Source organism: Malaclemys terrapin, chromosome 11, assembly GCF_027887155.1.
Source record: "Malaclemys terrapin pileata isolate rMalTer1 chromosome 11, rMalTer1.hap1, whole genome shotgun sequence".
Classification (NCBI taxonomy): Eukaryota; Metazoa; Chordata; order Testudines; family Emydidae; genus Malaclemys; species Malaclemys terrapin.
This window is the reverse complement of record NC_071515.1, coordinates 16,155,399-16,174,433: the sequence shown is the minus strand read 5'-3', so window position 1 is coordinate 16,174,433 and position 19,035 is coordinate 16,155,399. Positions and strand designations below refer to the sequence as shown.

Sequence of the window (19,035 nt, the reverse complement as noted above, 5' to 3'; positions counted from 1 at the left end):
GTGATCATTTGACCTAAGAGTTTAAATTGCAGTGCTCTTACCTCAAATATCCTTCTGTTAAAAGAGATTGGTGATACCTCCACCAGGCGGTTGGCATGGCTCTGTGTGGAGAAGCTCACGTTGCAGAGTATCAGATTTCCCTCTTAACAAGCCATAATTTTAGGTTGGCAGAAATTGCACATTCCCTTCTGAAGCTGGCACCTTATGACACCCAGACGATGGAAAGCCGCGGGCTCCGGCGCTACATCATGGAGATGCTGCCCATCACCGACTGGACAGCCGAGGCCGTGAGACCTGCCCTTATCCTCATCTTAAAGCGATTGGATCGTATGTTCAATAAAATTCACAAGATGCCTACTTTGAGGTGAGCAGGTGTAACGGAAACCTTTGGGTCCGTTTCTGATGTTGCAAGCCTTGAAGTAAGGGTATGTCATTTTATTGACAGTGTCATGCTGCACTGACTTTTACAGCAAAACAAAACAAAGACGCATTTCTCCTGTTGGTGTATATGTATGTCGCCATTTTTCTTGGTGCCGGCTTCCGGGCAGCAATAGAGGAAATGCATATTTTACTGAGGGTGACCATAAGAAATGGAAATCTAACACTTTCCCTTTCTCCCAAAATAAGTCTTCAGGCTATAAAGATTCTCATTATCTCTCTGTGTCTTTTATGTTTGCTGTTTTAAAAGACATAAAGTTAAATTATGGGAAGAGTATTTTTAAAGTCTCTGATTACTATATCAATCCTATAAGGCTCTGTACAAATGATAACAATAGTCTGGGACTGTAGTACTGTTCAGATGCACCCTGGCAATAGAAGACATGAGTGTAGCAATCTCATCTAGCTGGTGAATTGTGAAAGCAGCATCACAAGAAGCAATGTGGGAGGCTCCAGGGAATGATAATTGAACATGGGGCCTTTCGACCTCACTGATGTGACTCCAGTCCAGGTTAGTAGCATAAAAATCCCCATCCGATGGCCTTTTGGTGGCCTGTGTCGAAGGCGTTGGTGGTCTCGGTCCGGTCCCTTCTGGACAAACACCATGACCATTTCCTTGAATTGGTGACCTTGTTAGCAATGTTAGCTGAGAGGCCTAGGATGGAAGGGTATGGAGAAGGAACTCCTCTCTCTTAAATACCATCCATCCCACCACAGAACGTCTGAAATTCTGATCATGGGAGGTGCCGTAGGCACCAAGCGAGATGGGGAGATATGATCTTTCTCCCTTCCCCTCTTCTCCCGCCTTCCCATTGCATTCCCCTTCATTAAAAGAAACCTTTTTTAAAAAAACCTGCCCTTGTAGGGAATTGGGGCCCACTTTTAATGCTGCCTCATCTTGCCAGTGCTGTTTTTTGCCATTATCTTGCTGTCTTTTTTACCATCCCTTCTTCATCTTGGGTCCAGAAAAGCAGCCCAGGGTTTTTAAAACAAATTCCCAAAAGCCCCCCTCTCTCTGTAACCTGTTCACAGGTTGCTGAGCAGCTGGAATCCCTGTCATAGCCTCCCAGTAACTCCACCTGCACCTCCAGAAAGCCACCTGACTAGAATCGCTCCTTCTGACAGGCATGGGCACAGGAGCTGCTGCTGGGTCACTCGCCTTCCTTCTACTAGCTGACCCAAATGCACCCACCAGCTCTCACATAGTTTGGCCAATCAACCTATTAAATGGTGTGGGGGGCTGCAAGCACTGGTCCAGCTCAGTGCTGCTGCTTAGAGAAGCAGGCCATTTGACCCACTGGGACTCACTGGACCCATCTGTAGGTTTTGAACTGCTTACCATAGATGTCCAGCTCAAAAATGGGAGTCTGATCTGGATGGTATAAGCGTCGCAGCACAGGTTCGCTATTTGTGGGCGTTCCTGTTTGGGGAAATCCTGACAGGGATTGACCTACCTGTGCCCAGGTATATATCTGTGGTGCAGTATCTGGCTTACATACTGCATAGCTGGTACTCCCTGGGCGAGGGAGCCTATCATGGAATCTGACTGGAAATTTGATACAGTACCACATCCTCTAGTAATGCAGTGTCTGCCTCATCCTTGCCCCCAGCATCCAGATTACCCACCATGCTGCACAGACTTGGGAGGTGTGCTCCCATCCAAAGAGACAGCCCCTGAGGATTGGGGGCCTGGGAAGCACATTGATGCTGCCTGTGTTGTAACTGGTAAAAGAGATCTTTTGTCTCCAGGGCTCTCAATCTGGCTCCTTTTACAGACTCTAAAATCACTATAAAGGAAAAAGCAATTGTTAGGGGATGTAGTCAGGGCAGGTTATTGGTTCTGGGAGGCAGTAACCTACCTGTCCTGCCGTGGGGGAATGCAGAAGGTGAAGTCTGTAGTGCTGCGTCCGTCTGTGCCCTGGGCTCAGGCTAAGTGGGAGTCCCCACAATGTAGCAGACTAGACTGTGCGATAGTGGGGGAGGAGCTATTCCTAAGTGCTGGAGTTTGTTTCACTGGAGGTTTTGTGGTGAAGTCTACATGAAATCAACAGGGATTTCACAAGCCCAAGTGGAATGACTATGTCCGTCACTAGGACTGCCTCAGCCGTGGCAGCACTGCTTTCCTAAATGTAAAACAAGCAGCGGTCATCAGACAACTTCATCTGAGCTGGCTGTCTCGTGGATGTCCCAGGTTGCACCTGCAGGCTCGCTTGCAAAGGGGAAAAGTTAGGGAATCCGAATTCATTCATCCTCTCTCTCTCTCTCTCTGTTTTTGTTGTGACGGTTTTTGTGTCATTAATCCAGCGGGGCAGGAATGCCTCTGCTACCTTCCCAGTCTCATCTCTAACTCCCAATGTGTTCTGTGCTCTCTGAACAACGTGGGTAAAACTCTTACCCCTGGAATGCACCTTGTTGCCATCATGGATGTCATTGCTGTCTTAAACGTTCCTTGTTGGAGTCACCGTGTATCAGTCACCTTGTTTCGGAGTGTCTGGTGGGGGAGCCAACCAGCTAACGGCACCTACTGTTGTATTCCAGGCGACAGGTTGAGTGGGAGCCTGCCAGCAATTTGATTGAAGGGGTTTGTTTGACACTTCAGAGGCAGCCAATCATATCCTTCCTGCCTCACCTTAGGTCACTGATCAATGTCTGTGTCAATCTGGTGAGTAGCCAAGTGGCAATATTATAAACCTTTGCTAAGCTTCATTCTGCTGTTGACTTTTCTGGACTGAAGGTTAAAGTTGATCTCTTTTCCTGTCATCTATCCACCTGTGCAAGCAGACTTCCCAGGTGACGCTAGAGATAGTGAGGTGCATTTTTAAAGTGGTGCCTGGGAAGATACAGGGACCAATCCCCAGGGTCAAGTGATTTATTTGTGTTACTTCCCACACACCACTTTGAAAATCCAGCTCTGCATGTTGCGCTGAGAGTTGAGGGCTGCAAGTTGGAGAGTGGGGTGGTGGAGACTGCACACACCTGGTAGCAATGGGCGGGTGGGGCTAGGGGCAGTTTCAGTTTATAGCCGGGAAGGAAACTTTTTACTGCTCTGTAAAAGGGCATTGAGTGGCTAGTTAGAGGGTTACATGAGTGGATTCACTCTGCCATTTGTAATGTCCCTGGTTTGATCTAGTGCAGGCTTTTGTCGTACAATGTTCAGTTCTCATCCTTAATCAATACACAATAATGTTGGTGTGTTTTATGCTTGAGCACAGACAGCTCTTGTGGTTTTCATGACTAGAAAAATGGTATGCACAGAACTCTTGGAGCCTGTCTGACCATTTGATAGTGATAAGCAATAATTACATGTAATATTGCTTCTAAGATCATGATACCTAGGACGTATCAAGTCAATGGAGCTATGACTGTTTACACCAGCGGGGGATGTTTCAGTCTGAGTTGGAAGAAATACCAATATTGGGGGAAATGGATATGGTAGCACTTTTAGTTTCATTTGGGTTAAAAATATTTGACTTTGAGTTCTAGAATGAAAATGTGTGGCCTTTTTTTTTTTTATGCTTTGGAAAAACTGATGAAGTTGATGATTGTGCCGAAGAGCTTAAAAACAAAATAAAAGCACATTTCTAGCTTGGCCACGTTGGCATTCGTCCGCAGCTTTATCTTCATTCAGGATCCACATAGCGTTTACATACAGCGCAAGGGGGAGGTGGGTGTGCGGTGGGGAGCCCCAGTAATGGCCGGAGTTCTAGTGGCTCCTTTGTTGTGGTGGCAGCCGTGTTTGCTCAATGGCGATTTGGAGACCTTTTGTCTGGGGCCAGCTTTTAAAATTTGAGCCTTTACACTGTTCAGTGTTGCACCAATAGCAGCAAACCGCCCCCCCCCCTTCGCCCTCAAATGGTATCCAGGAACATGGGGAAAATCTTTAAATGAAAAGAATAGGGGGTTTTCACCTCTGAATTTTAGCCTAAATTTGTCATTTGGATTCAGAGGTTAGTTCTGTTAATTTTACAAAACAGAGTCCCCAATAATACATTGTGCTTGCGGAGAGTCTGAACATTGTACAAAACTTGGCCTGGATCTGGCTAATACTGGATCAGCCTCAGGACATTATTCTTCCAAGAGATCAGCAAGGGAAGGGAAAGGATTACAAGTTAATTGCAAACTTCCTGCTTGTATTACATTTTTCCATGGAATACAGTAGCTACATGGCATACCCTCCAACTCTACCTATTCTACCAGTCCAGTGCTGGTTACTCAGGGCTGGTACTGGGTACATTCATGAAATGTACCGGTTTCCCTGTGCACTCTGTCCACCCCCTCTGGCTTCCCCTGTAGAGGTTCCCTACCCTCTCCACCCTTTCCCTGCTAGAACCATCCCTTCTCCTTTGTGGCCCCAGCTGCCGCAAGGCATTCAGGGGCACTCCTGCTCCCCGAGCACCCCAGTCTCGCACCGGCTGAAGTGTACCTGTTTCTCTTTCACAAATGTTGGAGGGTATGGCATGGGTGGAATTGCAGTAGTCAGTGCTGGTGATGTGCTCTGTTTGTATTGCAGGTGATGGGAGTAGTAGGACCCTCCAGTGTTGCTGATGGATTACCCCTTCTTCATCTCAGCCCTTATCTCTCACCACCTCTGCCCTTCAGCACAGCTGTTGTCCGGCTTGTAGCATTGCAGATACAGGTGTGCCTGCCCTGCCTGGTATCAGGCCCGTTTAGCTTATGGTTGAGACACCAACTCATAGGTGCTCTTTTTTCTGCAACAGCTGGGCAAAAACTGTGGAACAAAATGTCATCTCTCCCTTGTAGGTCAAGGTTTGTAGCACCAGAACAGAGCTCAGATCTTAATAAGCAGCCAGATCCTCAACTGGTGTCAACTGGCGTGACACCACTGATGTCAGTGGAGCTATGCTGAATTACACCAGCTGGGAATCAAGCTCCATACTTTATGATTCCTCTCAGGATCTAGGAACCAAGCAGAAAGTCTTCTATTACCTTTTGTGAACAATCCTATCCTAGGTCACTCCCACGCAGCCCCACCAAACCCAATGGGGTGTCATTTGCGTAACTGAGAATGGGATTTGGGCCCAACGAGCTAGTACCAAACTGGCGCTGTTTGTGCAAACAATACATAGGAGAGAAAAAAGTCCAAATGGACACCAATGGTTGGCTTTTAAACTGCTTATCAAATATCATCCTTGATTGTCCAGAATAGTGAACACACGGTGATCCCGTTGGGAGGAATTTCATCAGTATATTCCTTTTCAGATCGATGCCATTTGTTTACTATTTTGGACATAAATAAGTTTTTAAAATACATTTGCAGGCAGCTATTCCATGTGCACTTGGACTTTGTCTGCTTCCATATGCGTTATACCTCCGTGTTGGCATGAAAACAAAGGGAATAGAGAGCTACACAGGGACAGAATGAAGGTGCATGTTTCCTGACCCTAATCTGTATTTCAGCCAGTCAGAAGATACAATGACCTCATTCGGGACTATTGTGCCCGTGGACTAGTGCACCTGCGGAACAGACATTTCTGTTTATAATTAACCAATGAGTGGCACGTCCACCATCCAGTTGAGCGCTTGGACAGGTTTTTCAGAGTATGGGGAGTGTTATGGGAAAGAGGGGTATAGAGCCAAGGCATCAAAGCACAACACAGTCCCGTTTACAGTGGAACCGGAGATGGCATCCATAAGGTGAACATTGGCATGGATCGGTGCAGAGACATTGTAGGCTGGATGATTGGTTCTTAAAAATATAAGAGCCACCCGTACCTTCTCTCAAATCTTTACCCCTGTTTAGAACCTAACTCCAAATTAATCTTTTTTTTAATCATTCTGGGATCTCTGCATATGTGTTTTGGGTTTTTTTCCATTTTCACATGTTTTACCTGGGTTTCAGAAGGGATCAAAACTAGAAATTTCATAATACCTCCAGTATTCCCAGCAGGATCTGAAGTGGAAGTGCTGGAAATCCCACAAGATTCTTCTCTTGGGATTTCCACCCCAGTTTTGCAGACTCAAGCGGTTCTGAGGTTCAGTTTCAATTCACACTTAAGTATCTAAAAATTTGGATGCTCTATCCAAGCTTTGAACCTTCAGCGGTTTGCCCAAATTAGTTTCTTCCACCACCACTAAACTTCTTCTGCCTTGGACACGAACCTGTTTAGGCTGAGGGGGCATTTCATTCAGACTTGAATAACTGTCAAGATCCAAGTGTGGGTTTTACTTATTTTCAGGAAGGGAGGCCACCATAACATCAGGGTTTTATGGGTCAGTGAAGCAAAGTGAAGAGGCTGGGAAGTGAGGGTGGATCCCGGAGTAACCTCCACATTCAGAAAATGGGGAGATGCTGTTTTTGTCATTGGTATAATTCCCTCTGCTCTTTTTTTTCCAGGTAATTCAGTCTGGATTCTGATCTCATTTGTACCACCGTCGATTTGGAATAACAACAAATTGACTCCGAATAGATTGGTCTGGATTTATAATGGTGTACTTGAGATCAGAATGCCCTTTATCACTTGATTATGTTAAAAACAGGTGACATTTAGATGCTCTACTCCTATTCAGGGCTCCTCAGAGCTTGTAATTTTATCAGTCCATCACCTGTGTTGTGCTATGTAAACAAAGCCTATGGGAATCATCATTCTCCACAGTGGTTAATATTTCTAACCTTCTGATGAAATCATTTAATCCTTTCTTATTATTACTGCGCAGGCTTTGAAAGAAGATTTTCCCTTAAGCCATGTGATCTCCCCATTCACCAATCAGGAGAGAAGAGAAGGAATGCTTTTAAACCTACTGATTCCGTTTGTGCTCACAGTAGGATCTGGAAGCAAAGGTCTGATGATTATTTAACAAAAAGAGTTCCCCCCTCCCAGACAACAAATATTTGCCTTTCCTACTGTTGCTTCTTATTTGGTTTTTTCTCCGTGTTGTTAGAGCTCATTGGGGTGATGGAAATGAGCTACAATGGGAGCTGTTGTTTCTCCTTTTTGTTTCAGCTGTGTCACAGATCAGTGGTTCTCAAACTCACTCTTTAACAGATGCGCACCTCCTTTTGAAATCAGAACAATGACAGAGTTCTGAACAAGTCAAAATTCACCATATTGTAAGATACAGAGCTACGAGGACAGGAATTTGCCACTGTTGGTTGCTGTTCACCCGGTTCCTTGCCAGTTGTCTGGTCCAAATCATGCTCTCACTCCGTCTTCTTCTGTAGATTGTGGTCACTTTTACGCGCCTACCTCAAATACAGGCGTGAAAGCAAAGAGTGAGGGGAAGAGAAGAGGTTGAGTCATTATGCTCATAGGGTTCTGTGATGCCAGACAAGCGTGCATTTTGGAGATAGAATAACTTTGCCTTTGCTCACAGGAGAAGCAACATAACAAGGTTGGGATGGGCTTGGTTTGAGGGATGTTCTGATTACGTCACTGCTGGGAACTGAAAATGAGGCTGAGGCTTTTGCATGGCTTTGAGAGGATCTGGCCTCATCTGTTTTCTTTCTTTCCCTTGCCTGCCACCCCCTTTGATGGATCTCAGACAGTCCCTGGCTGGAGCAGCCTGAAGTCCTTTTGTTGCTCCAGACTGTTATTAACATCCTTCTGCCACCTCGGATCATCAGCACTTCCCGCAGCAAGAACTTCATGATGGAGAGCTCCCCGGCGCACTGCTCCACCCCAGGGGATGCTGGGAAGGACCTGCGCAGGGAAGGGCTCGCAGAGTCCACCAGCCAAGCGGCTTACTTGGGTGAGTGAGAGCTTCCCCTCACCCATCAAAAGAGAGAAAAATAAAAGGGAGTGTTTAGGAAACCCCTGGGAAGGCAGAGAAAATCCTCACAGGCACAAGCTGACTGGAAGTTATGTCTGCCCTGCCGCCAGAAGGTGTCATTTCCAGCTGGAGTAGACACACCCGCCCCAAAAACAGAAGTGTAGCCATGGCAGTGCATGCAGCAGGAGGGGCGGTGATCCCATCCAAGACCCTAGATCCTTACTTGTGGCCGCTGGCCTGTCCCACGCTTGGGCCACTGCAGTTGTGCGCTATTTTTAGTGTGTTATGGCTCCTCGAGGTGGCAGTTATACCCCCGGCTACAGTGAAGGCATACGCTGAGCCATTTACAGCTGCTTTAGCCACTGCCATGAGCATTGAGTGTTGCACATGCTGCACCAAGCCAGGAATAGCTCTGGCAGGCATGGTCTTGTTAGAGATACTTCACTGATTGATAGATCCTCTCCTGCTCCATTTGCTCTTGGGAGGGGTAATTGGCTGCTGACCTACGCTAGCACTCACACACTGGTCAGCTAGTCTGGGCAAACTTGCAGAGGAGGTGGAGTCAAATCTGCATCCACTTCCCCAACCATCTTTTGCTGGGGAAGGAGCAAAGAGACAAATAGCCCTGCTTATTCTTCTGTGCTGGGCCCAAGGTCTTTGTATCCCGAGTGGGAGGGTAAGGGCCGTTCTTACTGCCCCACTTGGGGATATACCCCCATGTCACAATCTAGCCTTTAATAAGCAGCCTCATTTCCAGCCTAAACCTTGTTCATTCGTAAATTACCTTTTCAATGGGTTGTGCTAATGGATTCTGATACTTGGCTTCTTGGATCCAAAATAACCTTTGGTGTATGGCTCTGGCAGCTGCAGTACTGCAAGGTCTCTCTTCATAGCCCCATTAACAACCTCCCAACAGCAGTTACATGGCCATTCCCTCTGGGGGGTTGCAGAGCCTTGATTTCTCTCCATTGTCGTTGATCAGAGAATGGAACCTATCCCCATGCTGGACTGGTTTTGAAAGAAGTAAATCCCCAGGAAAGGGAAAGAATTCTTTAGTGCGGTCCGGGAACTTTGGACTGGGTGGTACCTCATGGAGAAATTAAAGGAACATAGCTGTACAGAAGGAAAATCTTCCAGTAACTTGCTGGCAGAGCTGGGAACAGAACTTGTGCTTCCTGTTGTCAGGTCCTGTGCGCTAACCCCAAGACTGCCCTACTCCCCAGCAGGAGTTAGCAGCTGATGGTAAAGAAACTGGCCTAGGTGTGTGTGTACACTGCACTGCTCGCTGCAAATACTCCAGCTGTTAAAGGCTGGAGCTAATGGCTCTGGCTCTGCAGTGCTTTACACGTGCTGGCGTTTGTTCCCCTGCAGCCCTGAAGGTGATCCTCGTGTGCTTTGAGCGTCAGCTTGGCAGCCAGTGGTACTGGCTGAGCCTGCAAGTCAAAGAGATGGCCCTGCGCAAGGTGGGAGGGCTGGCCCTCTGGGACTTCCTGGATTTTATTGTTCGCACCCGGATCCCTATCTTTGTGCTTCTGCGGCCCTTCATTCAGTGCAAGGTAACACTGGCTTTCTTCCTGGTCTCTGCTGCTTCATTAGATAATATTTTTAGGCAAGACACCCCACACTGCCTTGCCAGGAGAATGTGACATGGGCTTTGGGGGCGACCGCAGTCTTGGGGAGAAGAGTATTTTTGCATAGGAAATGACCCCTGACTCCTGTGCTTTGTCTCGGAAGGATGGCTGGAGGCATTTCCGAGATTTTGGTTCTCTAGTAGACCTGTGTACAGACCCTCTTGCAGCTAAGGAGCATCCATCACGGTGGATTTTTAGGGGCAACTCAAAGAGTAAGTTATAATGATGGGAATTCTAATGCAGCGGATCCACAACGCCACACTGGTGCAGAATGGGACTCATCACCATCTCCTGAAATTCTCTTGGAACTTGGATAGGTTAATGATGATAGAATAGAATATCAGGGTTAGAAGGGACCTCAGGAGGTCATCTAGTCCAACCCCCTGCTCAAAGCAGGACCAATCCCCAGACAGATTTTTGCCTCAGATCCCTAAATGGCCCCCTTAAGGATTGAGCTCATAACCCTGGGTTTAGCAGGCCAATGCTCAAACCACTGAGCTATCCCTCCCCCTGATAATGTAATAATGGATATTAGAGTAAATGTAAATTATCCATCAGCTCAACCTTCACCGTCCGGCTGGGTGGTGGCTCTCTCTGGCAGACATATAGGCAGAGTAAAGGAAGCCTCCAGCATTCCACAAGCCAGGAAGATTTCTCATGGGCCAGCACTCAAGGTGCTAACAGGGGAATCCTTACACACTGGGCATTTTACCTTGCATTGTTAAGGCCTTATCCCACAAGGCACTGAGCATCCCCTGACTTCAAAGGTAATTGCAGGAACTTGGTCAACTCCTGGGATCAGAGCCTTAGAAAGGAGGTCACAAGTGGCCACTATTGAGGCGACTTTATATAAATTGGCTCAGCTTTGGGGCTAATGTTTGTATTCATTTCAGATTAGTGGTTACAGGTGTCGGATCTGTGTATGGAAAAATCCAAATGCTAGTCCCCCATAAACCCTGGCTTGCCAAATAATATGGTGAAGCCTGGGATTGGTAGAGAGATCTCATAAACCAGCTATCCCCTCATGAATTAATCTTGCATGAGGGACCTTCTGCCACCAACTCAAAGGCCTGTCTAATTCCTGGATGGCCCAGTGACAGAATGAGAAACATTTTAAAAGTGTTCAGGGGGACAGGCTAGAGGCCTTACAGTTGCCCCACTCTTTCCCCTGGCTCTTAGCAGTAACTGTCGAGGTCCGTATCGGGCACACACTGGAGATCGGTGAAGGAGTGAGCTGCAATTCCCAGATACCCTGATGACAGGGTTAGTTCTCTGGCCCAACCAATAAGAGTACGTCTTCACTGCAGAGTTAGCCCAGATGATCAGCACCTGACATAGCCTAGCCCAGGTGTGAGCAGCCAAGCTGCATGGCACCACCCACATTGCTGTGTGGTCACTGGTGCTGCACTCACCCTGGTGTGTCACTGGGATTTCTGGGGGACAGCCCATGGTTCTTTGTGCTGCAGTGATTCTCTCCCAGTGGATTGTGGGAGAACTTGTCTGTCCGTTTTGGCACACGATGGAGAAATTATGGGAAGGTGCAGGATGACTGTTGGCACTCAAGTGGGTTAGCCTGCGTGCTCACTGCAAAAAGTGAGTGGGTTACCCACCTGAGTGAAAGCAGAATCAGGGTTTAGCACTATAGCCCAGGATGGGCCAGTTAACCTGGATTGAAAGCACCAACCTCAGGTCAAAGGTTTTTGAGTGTGGATGGGAGCTGGGTTAGGAGCAACGCCCAGCTAAGTAAGTAAGAGCCCAGACTAACTCGGCAATGAACACAAGCCCTGAGAAACCAGGCCACTAGGGGGTGGTGTGGATCTAACGAACAGGATCTGGGATGGGTAGCAGGATGTATCAAGAGAATATTTTTTTTAAACGGGGTTGTTGGTTGGGTCGGGGGGAGAACCTTGCACTGACTTTATCTGATGGGAAGTGCCTTCCCACGCTGTATTGGCTTTGAGCCATGAGCCAACACAGCTCTTGATAATGGACTGGCAGTTGGTGTGCCCAGGCTGCTACTACTTACGCTGACATGTATAGCTGGAGTCCCCATCGTTGGAAGCCTCTAAAAACAAGTTGGACAAACACCTGTCCGGGTTGGTCTACTTGGTCCTGCCACAGCAAAGGGGTCTTGACTCGATGACCTTTCGAGGTCCCTTCCAGCCCCACCTTTCTATGATTTAAGCTCTTTGGGGCAGGGACTGTCTCTTATTGTGTGTAAATGTATTGCTTAGCACAAGGAAGCCCTGATTCTTACCTACTAATATATTAATAGCAACAGTGACTGGTTGCAATATACATTGAGTCAGAGATGCATATTCCAAAAAGCGGAGAGAGAACCTGCGTGTTTGGTTGTGTTTTCACATGCAACTACAAAGCTCATCCCTAGCGAGATAACATCCCTCTGCTTGTTGCTGTAGCAACTTCTTACATACACGGACAAAAATCCTCAGCCTGTAGGTGTACAAGCAGCCAGGGGACTGCGATGCCAGAGCACTCACGAGCTAGTTGGAAAGGGACAGAACATTGTTTCTCTGTGATGCTGGGGTGTTCTTGTGCTAACAGGGGTTGTTGTGCCTCTCTGTCAGCTGCTGGCCCAACCCGCAGAGAATCACGAGGAGATGACTGCCCGACAACATATCGCTGACCAGCTAGAGAGGCGCTTCATACCACGCCCTCTGTGCAAGAGCTCCCTCATCACAGAATTCAACAGCGAGCTCAAGATCCTGAAGGAGGCAGTGCATAGTGGGTCAGGTAAGGCTGTCCTGGGAGGGGGAGGATGTTCGCACGCAGAGGAGAGAGGATTTCTTACCCCTCTGTGTGGGTACGTACGGCAAGAAACAATAATTTTGCCCATGGTATAGCCCTGTGTGAAAATTGATTTAATGTATGGAAACTTAAATGCATAAAAATGTGCAGCTCCTCCTTCTACAACAAATACATGGAATTTACAAAAAACAGAAATGCACTGACAGCTTCGTTCTCTCTGCTGGGGTGCACAGCACACCAACAGCAGCAGGTGCTTTACGCATGGTAATTTTTTTTTTTTAAGTGAGTTTTGTGCTTGCAAAAGGTGCTGGTGTGGCAGCCCAGGAGACTGAAGCCCCTTCTTTATGAAAAGACGAGGTACATCATACAGAGCTCCCCCGTGCTGCCTCGTTAATGTGCCACAACACATTGAGGGCAACAGGGTTGGTTTTCATGCCCTGTCAATCACTGCCCCATCAGCTGAGACAGACAACAAAAGTGCAAATTACTACCCGTTGTAAAGGCAACCTTGTTACTTTCACCTCTCCACTAACTAAACTAAGAATACCATCTCACTTCTCAAATGCTTTCACACAGCTGTCAGATGGTAGCCTCTTTTAGTCACTACTGACCAAAGTGCATTCTAACCAAGGCTGCAGAGGTGAAAATAGTTTTTAAAATCTAGATAGTCTTGGTTCCCCTCTTTTAGGATTAGCTACTTGTTTATTAGCAGCAGATATTTCTTTTCTTTTTTCCCTGTGAAAGGACAGCTGAGCATTTTTTGGCCCAAATCTATGCCTTGAAATCAACAGGAAAACTCCTGACCATTCATAAAGTGGCCACTTCTGCAAACTTTGTCCTTTGCTGTGTACATTTGCTGCCACTAGAGAGCAGTCATTACTTCCAGATTGTAGGAAACTTTATATCGAGTACTTTGTTCTTAGAAAGAAAGTAACTCCACTTGTTTTGCCCCATAATAATGTGCCTCCTTGCTTGCTAAACATCACAGAGAGGCAGTGAATATGGCAGTAGGGCTCAGGGAGAAAATCGGAGGACATAAGAAATCTTTGCAGTAACAAAGGTTTCTTATAGGCTAGCTAAGCTAGTGCCGTTGTATTGATCTGGTGTCAAGTAAGCACAAGCAGTGGGAGAGTTCTCTTTCACAGCTGCTGCAGAAGGCCATTCGGCCCTCTGTCTTTCCCACTTCTCTTGCCTTCCCCATAAATCCAGGCTGAGGAAGACGCCCTCGCCCTACTAGGAACAATATTTCTTTCAGCATCGGAACTGACTCGGCTTTGTTTTTTCCACTCTGTGCAGCCTACCAAGGGAAGACCTCCATCAGCACCGTGGGCACTTCCACCTCTGCGTACCGCCTCAGCCTCGCTACCATGTCCCGCTCCAACACAGGCACCGGCACCGTCTGGGAGCAGGACAGCGAGCCTTCCCATCAGGCTTCGCAGGACACTCTGAGCCGCACGGATGAGGAGGATGAAGAAAGTATGTGGCTGCTGGGGCAGGATCAGAGTACAATAGCAGCTCCTTGTTGCCTAGGCCCAGCTCTGCTGTACAGGCAGAAGGGGGTGTTGTTTTGAGCAGTAGAATGATCAGCAACTCTTTACAGGGTGAGGCCTTAATGCTGCAAGCCCTTGTTCTGTGCACAGCCGGGAGGAAAAGGCTGTTGCTCTCCAGCACACGTGTGAACAGAGGGCACATGTGGGCACAGTTCAGCATTAGGGGTGCTCGCCACACTATGCAGTTGTTAATGTCAAGTCCTTACGTGCTTCCTTCCATACTCTTGAGCACAGGGCTGAGGAACGGTAGGGTGCAGGTGCAGACCGTAAATAAAGCAGAAGAGACACGGGCAGTCCTCACAATGCTGATAAGGCATTTAGCTAAACAGTCCCCTTGTGACGGGTTGGATCACAGAAACCCCCTTGGGAGCTTTCACCCGATGTGCAAAGACTACCCCGGCTTCTGTTTTCCCTGCCAGCTTAGGACTCCAGCACCCTGTCTTGCTGAGCCAGACACTCCCATCTGGCTCCAGACACAGACCCAGGGTCTGAATCACTTGTCCCAAAGCTGCAAGTTTACCTGAAAACAGCTCACAGTAGTGTGCTTGTCTTTAGCACTCAGATGCCCAACTCCCAATGGGTTCTAAACCCAAATAAATCCGTTTTACCCTGCATAAAGCTTATGCAGAGCAAACTCAAATTGTTCGCCCTCTATAACGCTGACAGAGAGATATGCACAGTTGTTTGCTCCCCCAGGTATTAATACATACTCTGAGTAAATTACTAAATAAAAAGTGATTTTATTTAGGGTTACCATATCTAATAAATAAAAAAAGAGGAGCCTCCACTGGCCCTGGCCCCGCCCATTTCCCCACCCCTAGTCCCGCCCCAACTCCGCCCCATCCCCGCCCTAACTCCGTCCCCTCCTCCCTCCCACTTCCAGCCACGGGGAAAGGGCTGCCCGAGCACTACCGGCTTCAGGGTTTGCCGGGCAGCCCCCAGACCCTGCGCCCCCGGCCAGCGCTTCCCCAGCGCAGCTGGAGCTCGGGAGGGGAAGCGCCCAGCCGGGGGCGCAGGGTCTGGAGGCTGCCCGGCAAACCGTGAAGCCGGTAGCGCTCAGGCTTTGGGCAGCCCCTATGCCTCCGGACCCTGCGCCCCCAGCCGGGCACTTCCCCTCCCGGGCTCCGGCGGCGCAGGGTCCGGAGGCACGGGGGCTGCCCGAAGCCGGTAGCGCTCGGGCACCCCGGCTCTTAAACAGAGCCGAAGAGGAGCAGAGCCTCCAGCCGCGGCGGCTCTGCTCCTCCCCGACTCTTCGGCTCTGTTTAAGAGCCAGGCTGCCCGAGCGCTACCGGCTTTGGGCAGCCCCCGTGCCTCCGGACCCTGCGCCGCCGGAGCCCGGGAGGGGAAGTGCCCGGCTGGGGTCCGGAGGCAAGGGGGCTGCCTGAAGCCCATAGCGCTCGGGCAGCTCGGCTCTTAAACAGAGCCGAAGAGTCAGGGGAGGATCAGAGCCGCCATTTTCCCAGACATGTTCGGCTTTTTGGCAATTCCCCCCGGACGGGGGTTTGACTGCCGAAAAGCTGGACATGTCCGGGAAAAAGAGGACGTATGGTAACCCTATTTTATTAAATACAGACAGTAGGATTTAAGTGGTTCCAGGTAGTAACAGACAGAACAAAGTAAGTCACCAAGCAAAATAAAATAAAATGCGCAAATCTATGTCTAATCAAGCTAAATACAGATAATCTCACCCTCAGAGATGCTTCAGTAAGTTTTTCTCAGACTGGACACCTCCAGGCCTGGGCACATTTCTTTCCCCGGCTACAGCTCTTGTTGCAGCTCAGGTGATAGCTAGGGGATTCTTCATGATGGCTCCCTCCCCCCCCCTTGTTCTCTTCCACCCCTTTATATATCTTTTGCATAAGGCGGGAACCCTTTGTGCCTCTGGGTTTCCACCCCCCTCACTGGAAAAGCAGCAGGTTAAAGATGGATTCCAGTTCAGGTGACATGATCACATGTCACTGCAAGACTTCATTACTCACTTGCCAGCACACACATATACAGGAAGACTCACAGGTAAATACAGCCATCTGCAGACAATAGGAGTCATCAAGATTCCAAACCATCCTTAATGGCCCACACTTTACATAATTACAGTAGGCCCTCAGAGTTATGTTTTATATTTCTAGTTTTAGATACAAGAGTGGTACATTTCTACAAATAGGATGATCACACTCAGTAGATTATGAGCTTTGTAATGATACCTTATAAGAGACCTTTTGCATGAAGCATATCCCAGTTACATTATATTCACTTATATTTTTATAAAACCATATAGACTGCACAACGTCACACCCCTCTTTGGACTTAATCCTGCTACTAGGCAGGAGAAATTTGGTGGCTATGTTGCAGGCATCGCATTGCAGTATCAGCTTGCTATGCACTTCCTGCTCATCTCTGAACCACAGGCTCCTATGTGTACCTGTACCTGCACTATGTATGCTCAAGTCATGGCTAGTGTCTGTGCTGGTCGGGATGTCAGACCTACTCAAGCATTTGTGCGCATTTTGTAATACATTAGCTCAGTGGTTCCCAAACTTGTTCCGCCGCTTGTGCAGGGAAAGCTCCTGGCGGGCCAGGCCGGTTTGTTTACCTGCCGCGTCTGCAGGTTCGGCTGATCGCAGCTCCAGGGCCGGCTTTAGGCCGATTCCACCGATTCCCCTGAATTGGGCCCCACCCCTAAGAGGGCCCCGCACAGATCGGGCAGCGTCCCTGTCTGAAGCAAAGCTCCATGGCTGTCCGGGAAGCAGCAGCTGTTGCTGCTAGGCAGCGAGAGACGCTGGCCGGCGGGGGGGCTGAGGCAGAGGCAGCAGCGGCTGTTGCAGGTCAGGATGGGGGAGGGGGGAAGAAGGCACATGTGCTTTGGAGCCTTCCCCTCCCCTCCCCCCGGCACTCACCTGGAGGAGACGCTGAGGGGGGCTTCCGGTCCGATGGGAGACAGGAATCCCTGCAGTGTGGACCTCACTCACCTGAGCAGGTGCTGGGGCTTCGGTCGGTGAGTGTTTGACCCTGTGATTCCCCATAGGTGTGTAATATTGGGTTGGTTTTGTGGTTTTCGGTGGTGTTGCTGTTTGAGGGTGAGTTGTGCCTGCCTGTGTCTGTTTCAAAACTAAACTCGGGATCATGTAACCCAGGATGAAAGCCCCTAGCCGGTACTTAGTGCTGTGAATTCCAGGTGAGAGAGAGGGGTGGGGGGTTGGAGGAGGAAATCAAATACATCAAGAGGGGAGAATGCGAAAGGTCTGCAACCTGTCAGGCTGAGACTTTTCTCTCTCCCTTCTCCCCCGAGAGAGGGGAAACTGAGGCACGGAGTGATCTGATTCCCCTCCCCAAATTATTTTGCAAAGGAGGGGGACGGGGGCTCCTATCCAAACCAGTTCCCTTTCCATCAACTCTGCTTCCCCTGCTGCAAGACCACTGTAGGGGCTGAATATTTCCATTAAACTCTGTCTCCTTCATTTGCCCTGCAACAATAAAATAGACCGGCTTTGGGGGGGGAGGAATATCCCCCCCCCAAAGCTGTGTGGACATTAAGGTTTGGGGGGGGGCACGATAATATTCCAGAGCGATCAAACACCCGCTCAGCCTTCTAGCCATCCAGCAGCTCTAGGGCAGGGAAGGAAGGTGCTCTTGGTGCAGAGTGGTCACAAAACAGGGGTGCATTTAGCGAGGGGGTGTCCGGTTGAAATCCCACCCGATGCAGCCACACAGAATCTCTGGCGGCGCTAGGAGAGGCCAGGAGTGGAAGCACGTGGCCCGGGGGTGGGGGGACATTTGCCCTCAGTCCTGGGCTCTGGGATGGACTAGGCTGGGTGGGTGGTGGGTTCAGACTAGTCTTCCAGCCTGTTGCTCTCGCTGGGGTTTGTGGTTTTCATCTGGCTCCACCGAAAAGATCAAACAAGCCCAGTAGAAAAGGGGGGTGAGAGAGGCGGGAAGGGGTTTGTAAGGGGTTAAAGTGACCCATCAACGAAAGAGTAAAACCAGAGTTTGACTGGGTTTCCCCCCAGCCACCACTCCTGCAAACACTGGGCAAGGGGCAGCCCTATCCCCCACCGAGGCTATGGTGAGGGGCAGTAGGGGAGGAATGAAGCCACATGTGATGGCAGTCCCCTCCCCCCCAGCACCCACCACCCCCTCTCAGGCCCCCAAACTCTGTCCCAGAGCCTGCACCCCTCCACCCATCCTGCACCCCACATCATGCCCCAGCCCGGAGCCTGCACCCAAATTCTGTCCCACTCAGCCCTGGGCAAAGCTCTCCTTGGCTGGCTCCCAGCCCCACTCCAAGGGTTGCAGCTGTCTGGAAGTGCTTGCCTTCCACACCTTCCTCATTCACACCTCATTCATTCAACAGGGCAATTGATTACAAAGTGGGGGAAGAACTTATTCTACTTCTAGCAAAAAGACATTTTTCTTTTACCTTAATTATACTACCTTAGGGGCCAGCTATAACATTACCAAGGTTCAATACAAAGTCATATAAAAGTTATACAAAAATGCATAATGCAGAGATTTATCTTCAACTGCACTGATTGACTGCTGTGTGCAGTAATATAGTGACCCCTGGGTCTTTGAATGAGGCTTTATACTTGGGGGGGGCGAGCGGCGAGCGGGTGGGCAAGTGGCGGGTGGGCAAAGAGGCAAGCAGTAAGCCAGCAGGGGTTCTAGGAGCGGGCATGGGGGTTTCTGGTGGGGGAGGGAGAAGGTGAAAGGAGGCAAGTGGTGGGTGGGGGACTGACTAGGAGGGACACAGCAAGCCAGCAGGGGGTTAGGGGGTGAAGAGGGGTGTGATGGTGCGGCCGAGCGGGGAGGGGTCGGGTCCTATTTTACTGCTGTGATCTGGTCACCCTATGTCACCCCCCACCCCCAAACCTTCCTTTTCTTCCTTTTTGGCCCACAGCTGTTTCAGCGGGGCGTTGCTGGGG

At 49.2% G+C, this 19,035-nt stretch overlaps 1 protein-coding gene across 5 annotated transcripts in view; it reads left to right on the top strand.

The window, feature by feature from the left end:
• UNC80 (unc-80 homolog, NALCN channel complex subunit) overlaps positions 1 to 19,035 on the top strand; it is a 174,424-nt gene that overhangs the window by 138,848 nt on the left and 16,541 nt on the right. For all 5 annotated transcript variants that reach the window (XM_054044841.1, XM_054044840.1, XM_054044839.1 and 2 more), the window contains exons 52-59: positions 164 to 364; positions 2,977 to 3,100; positions 4,949 to 5,074; positions 7,114 to 7,237; positions 7,939 to 8,145; positions 9,538 to 9,722; positions 12,386 to 12,551; positions 13,863 to 14,042. In XM_054044841.1, coding sequence (XP_053900816.1) covers positions 164 to 364; positions 2,977 to 3,100; positions 4,949 to 5,074; positions 7,114 to 7,237; positions 7,939 to 8,145; positions 9,538 to 9,722; positions 12,386 to 12,551; positions 13,863 to 14,042 — 1,313 coding nt within the window. The remainder of the gene's footprint in view (positions 1 to 163; positions 365 to 2,976; positions 3,101 to 4,948; positions 5,075 to 7,113; positions 7,238 to 7,938; positions 8,146 to 9,537; positions 9,723 to 12,385; positions 12,552 to 13,862; positions 14,043 to 19,035) is intronic.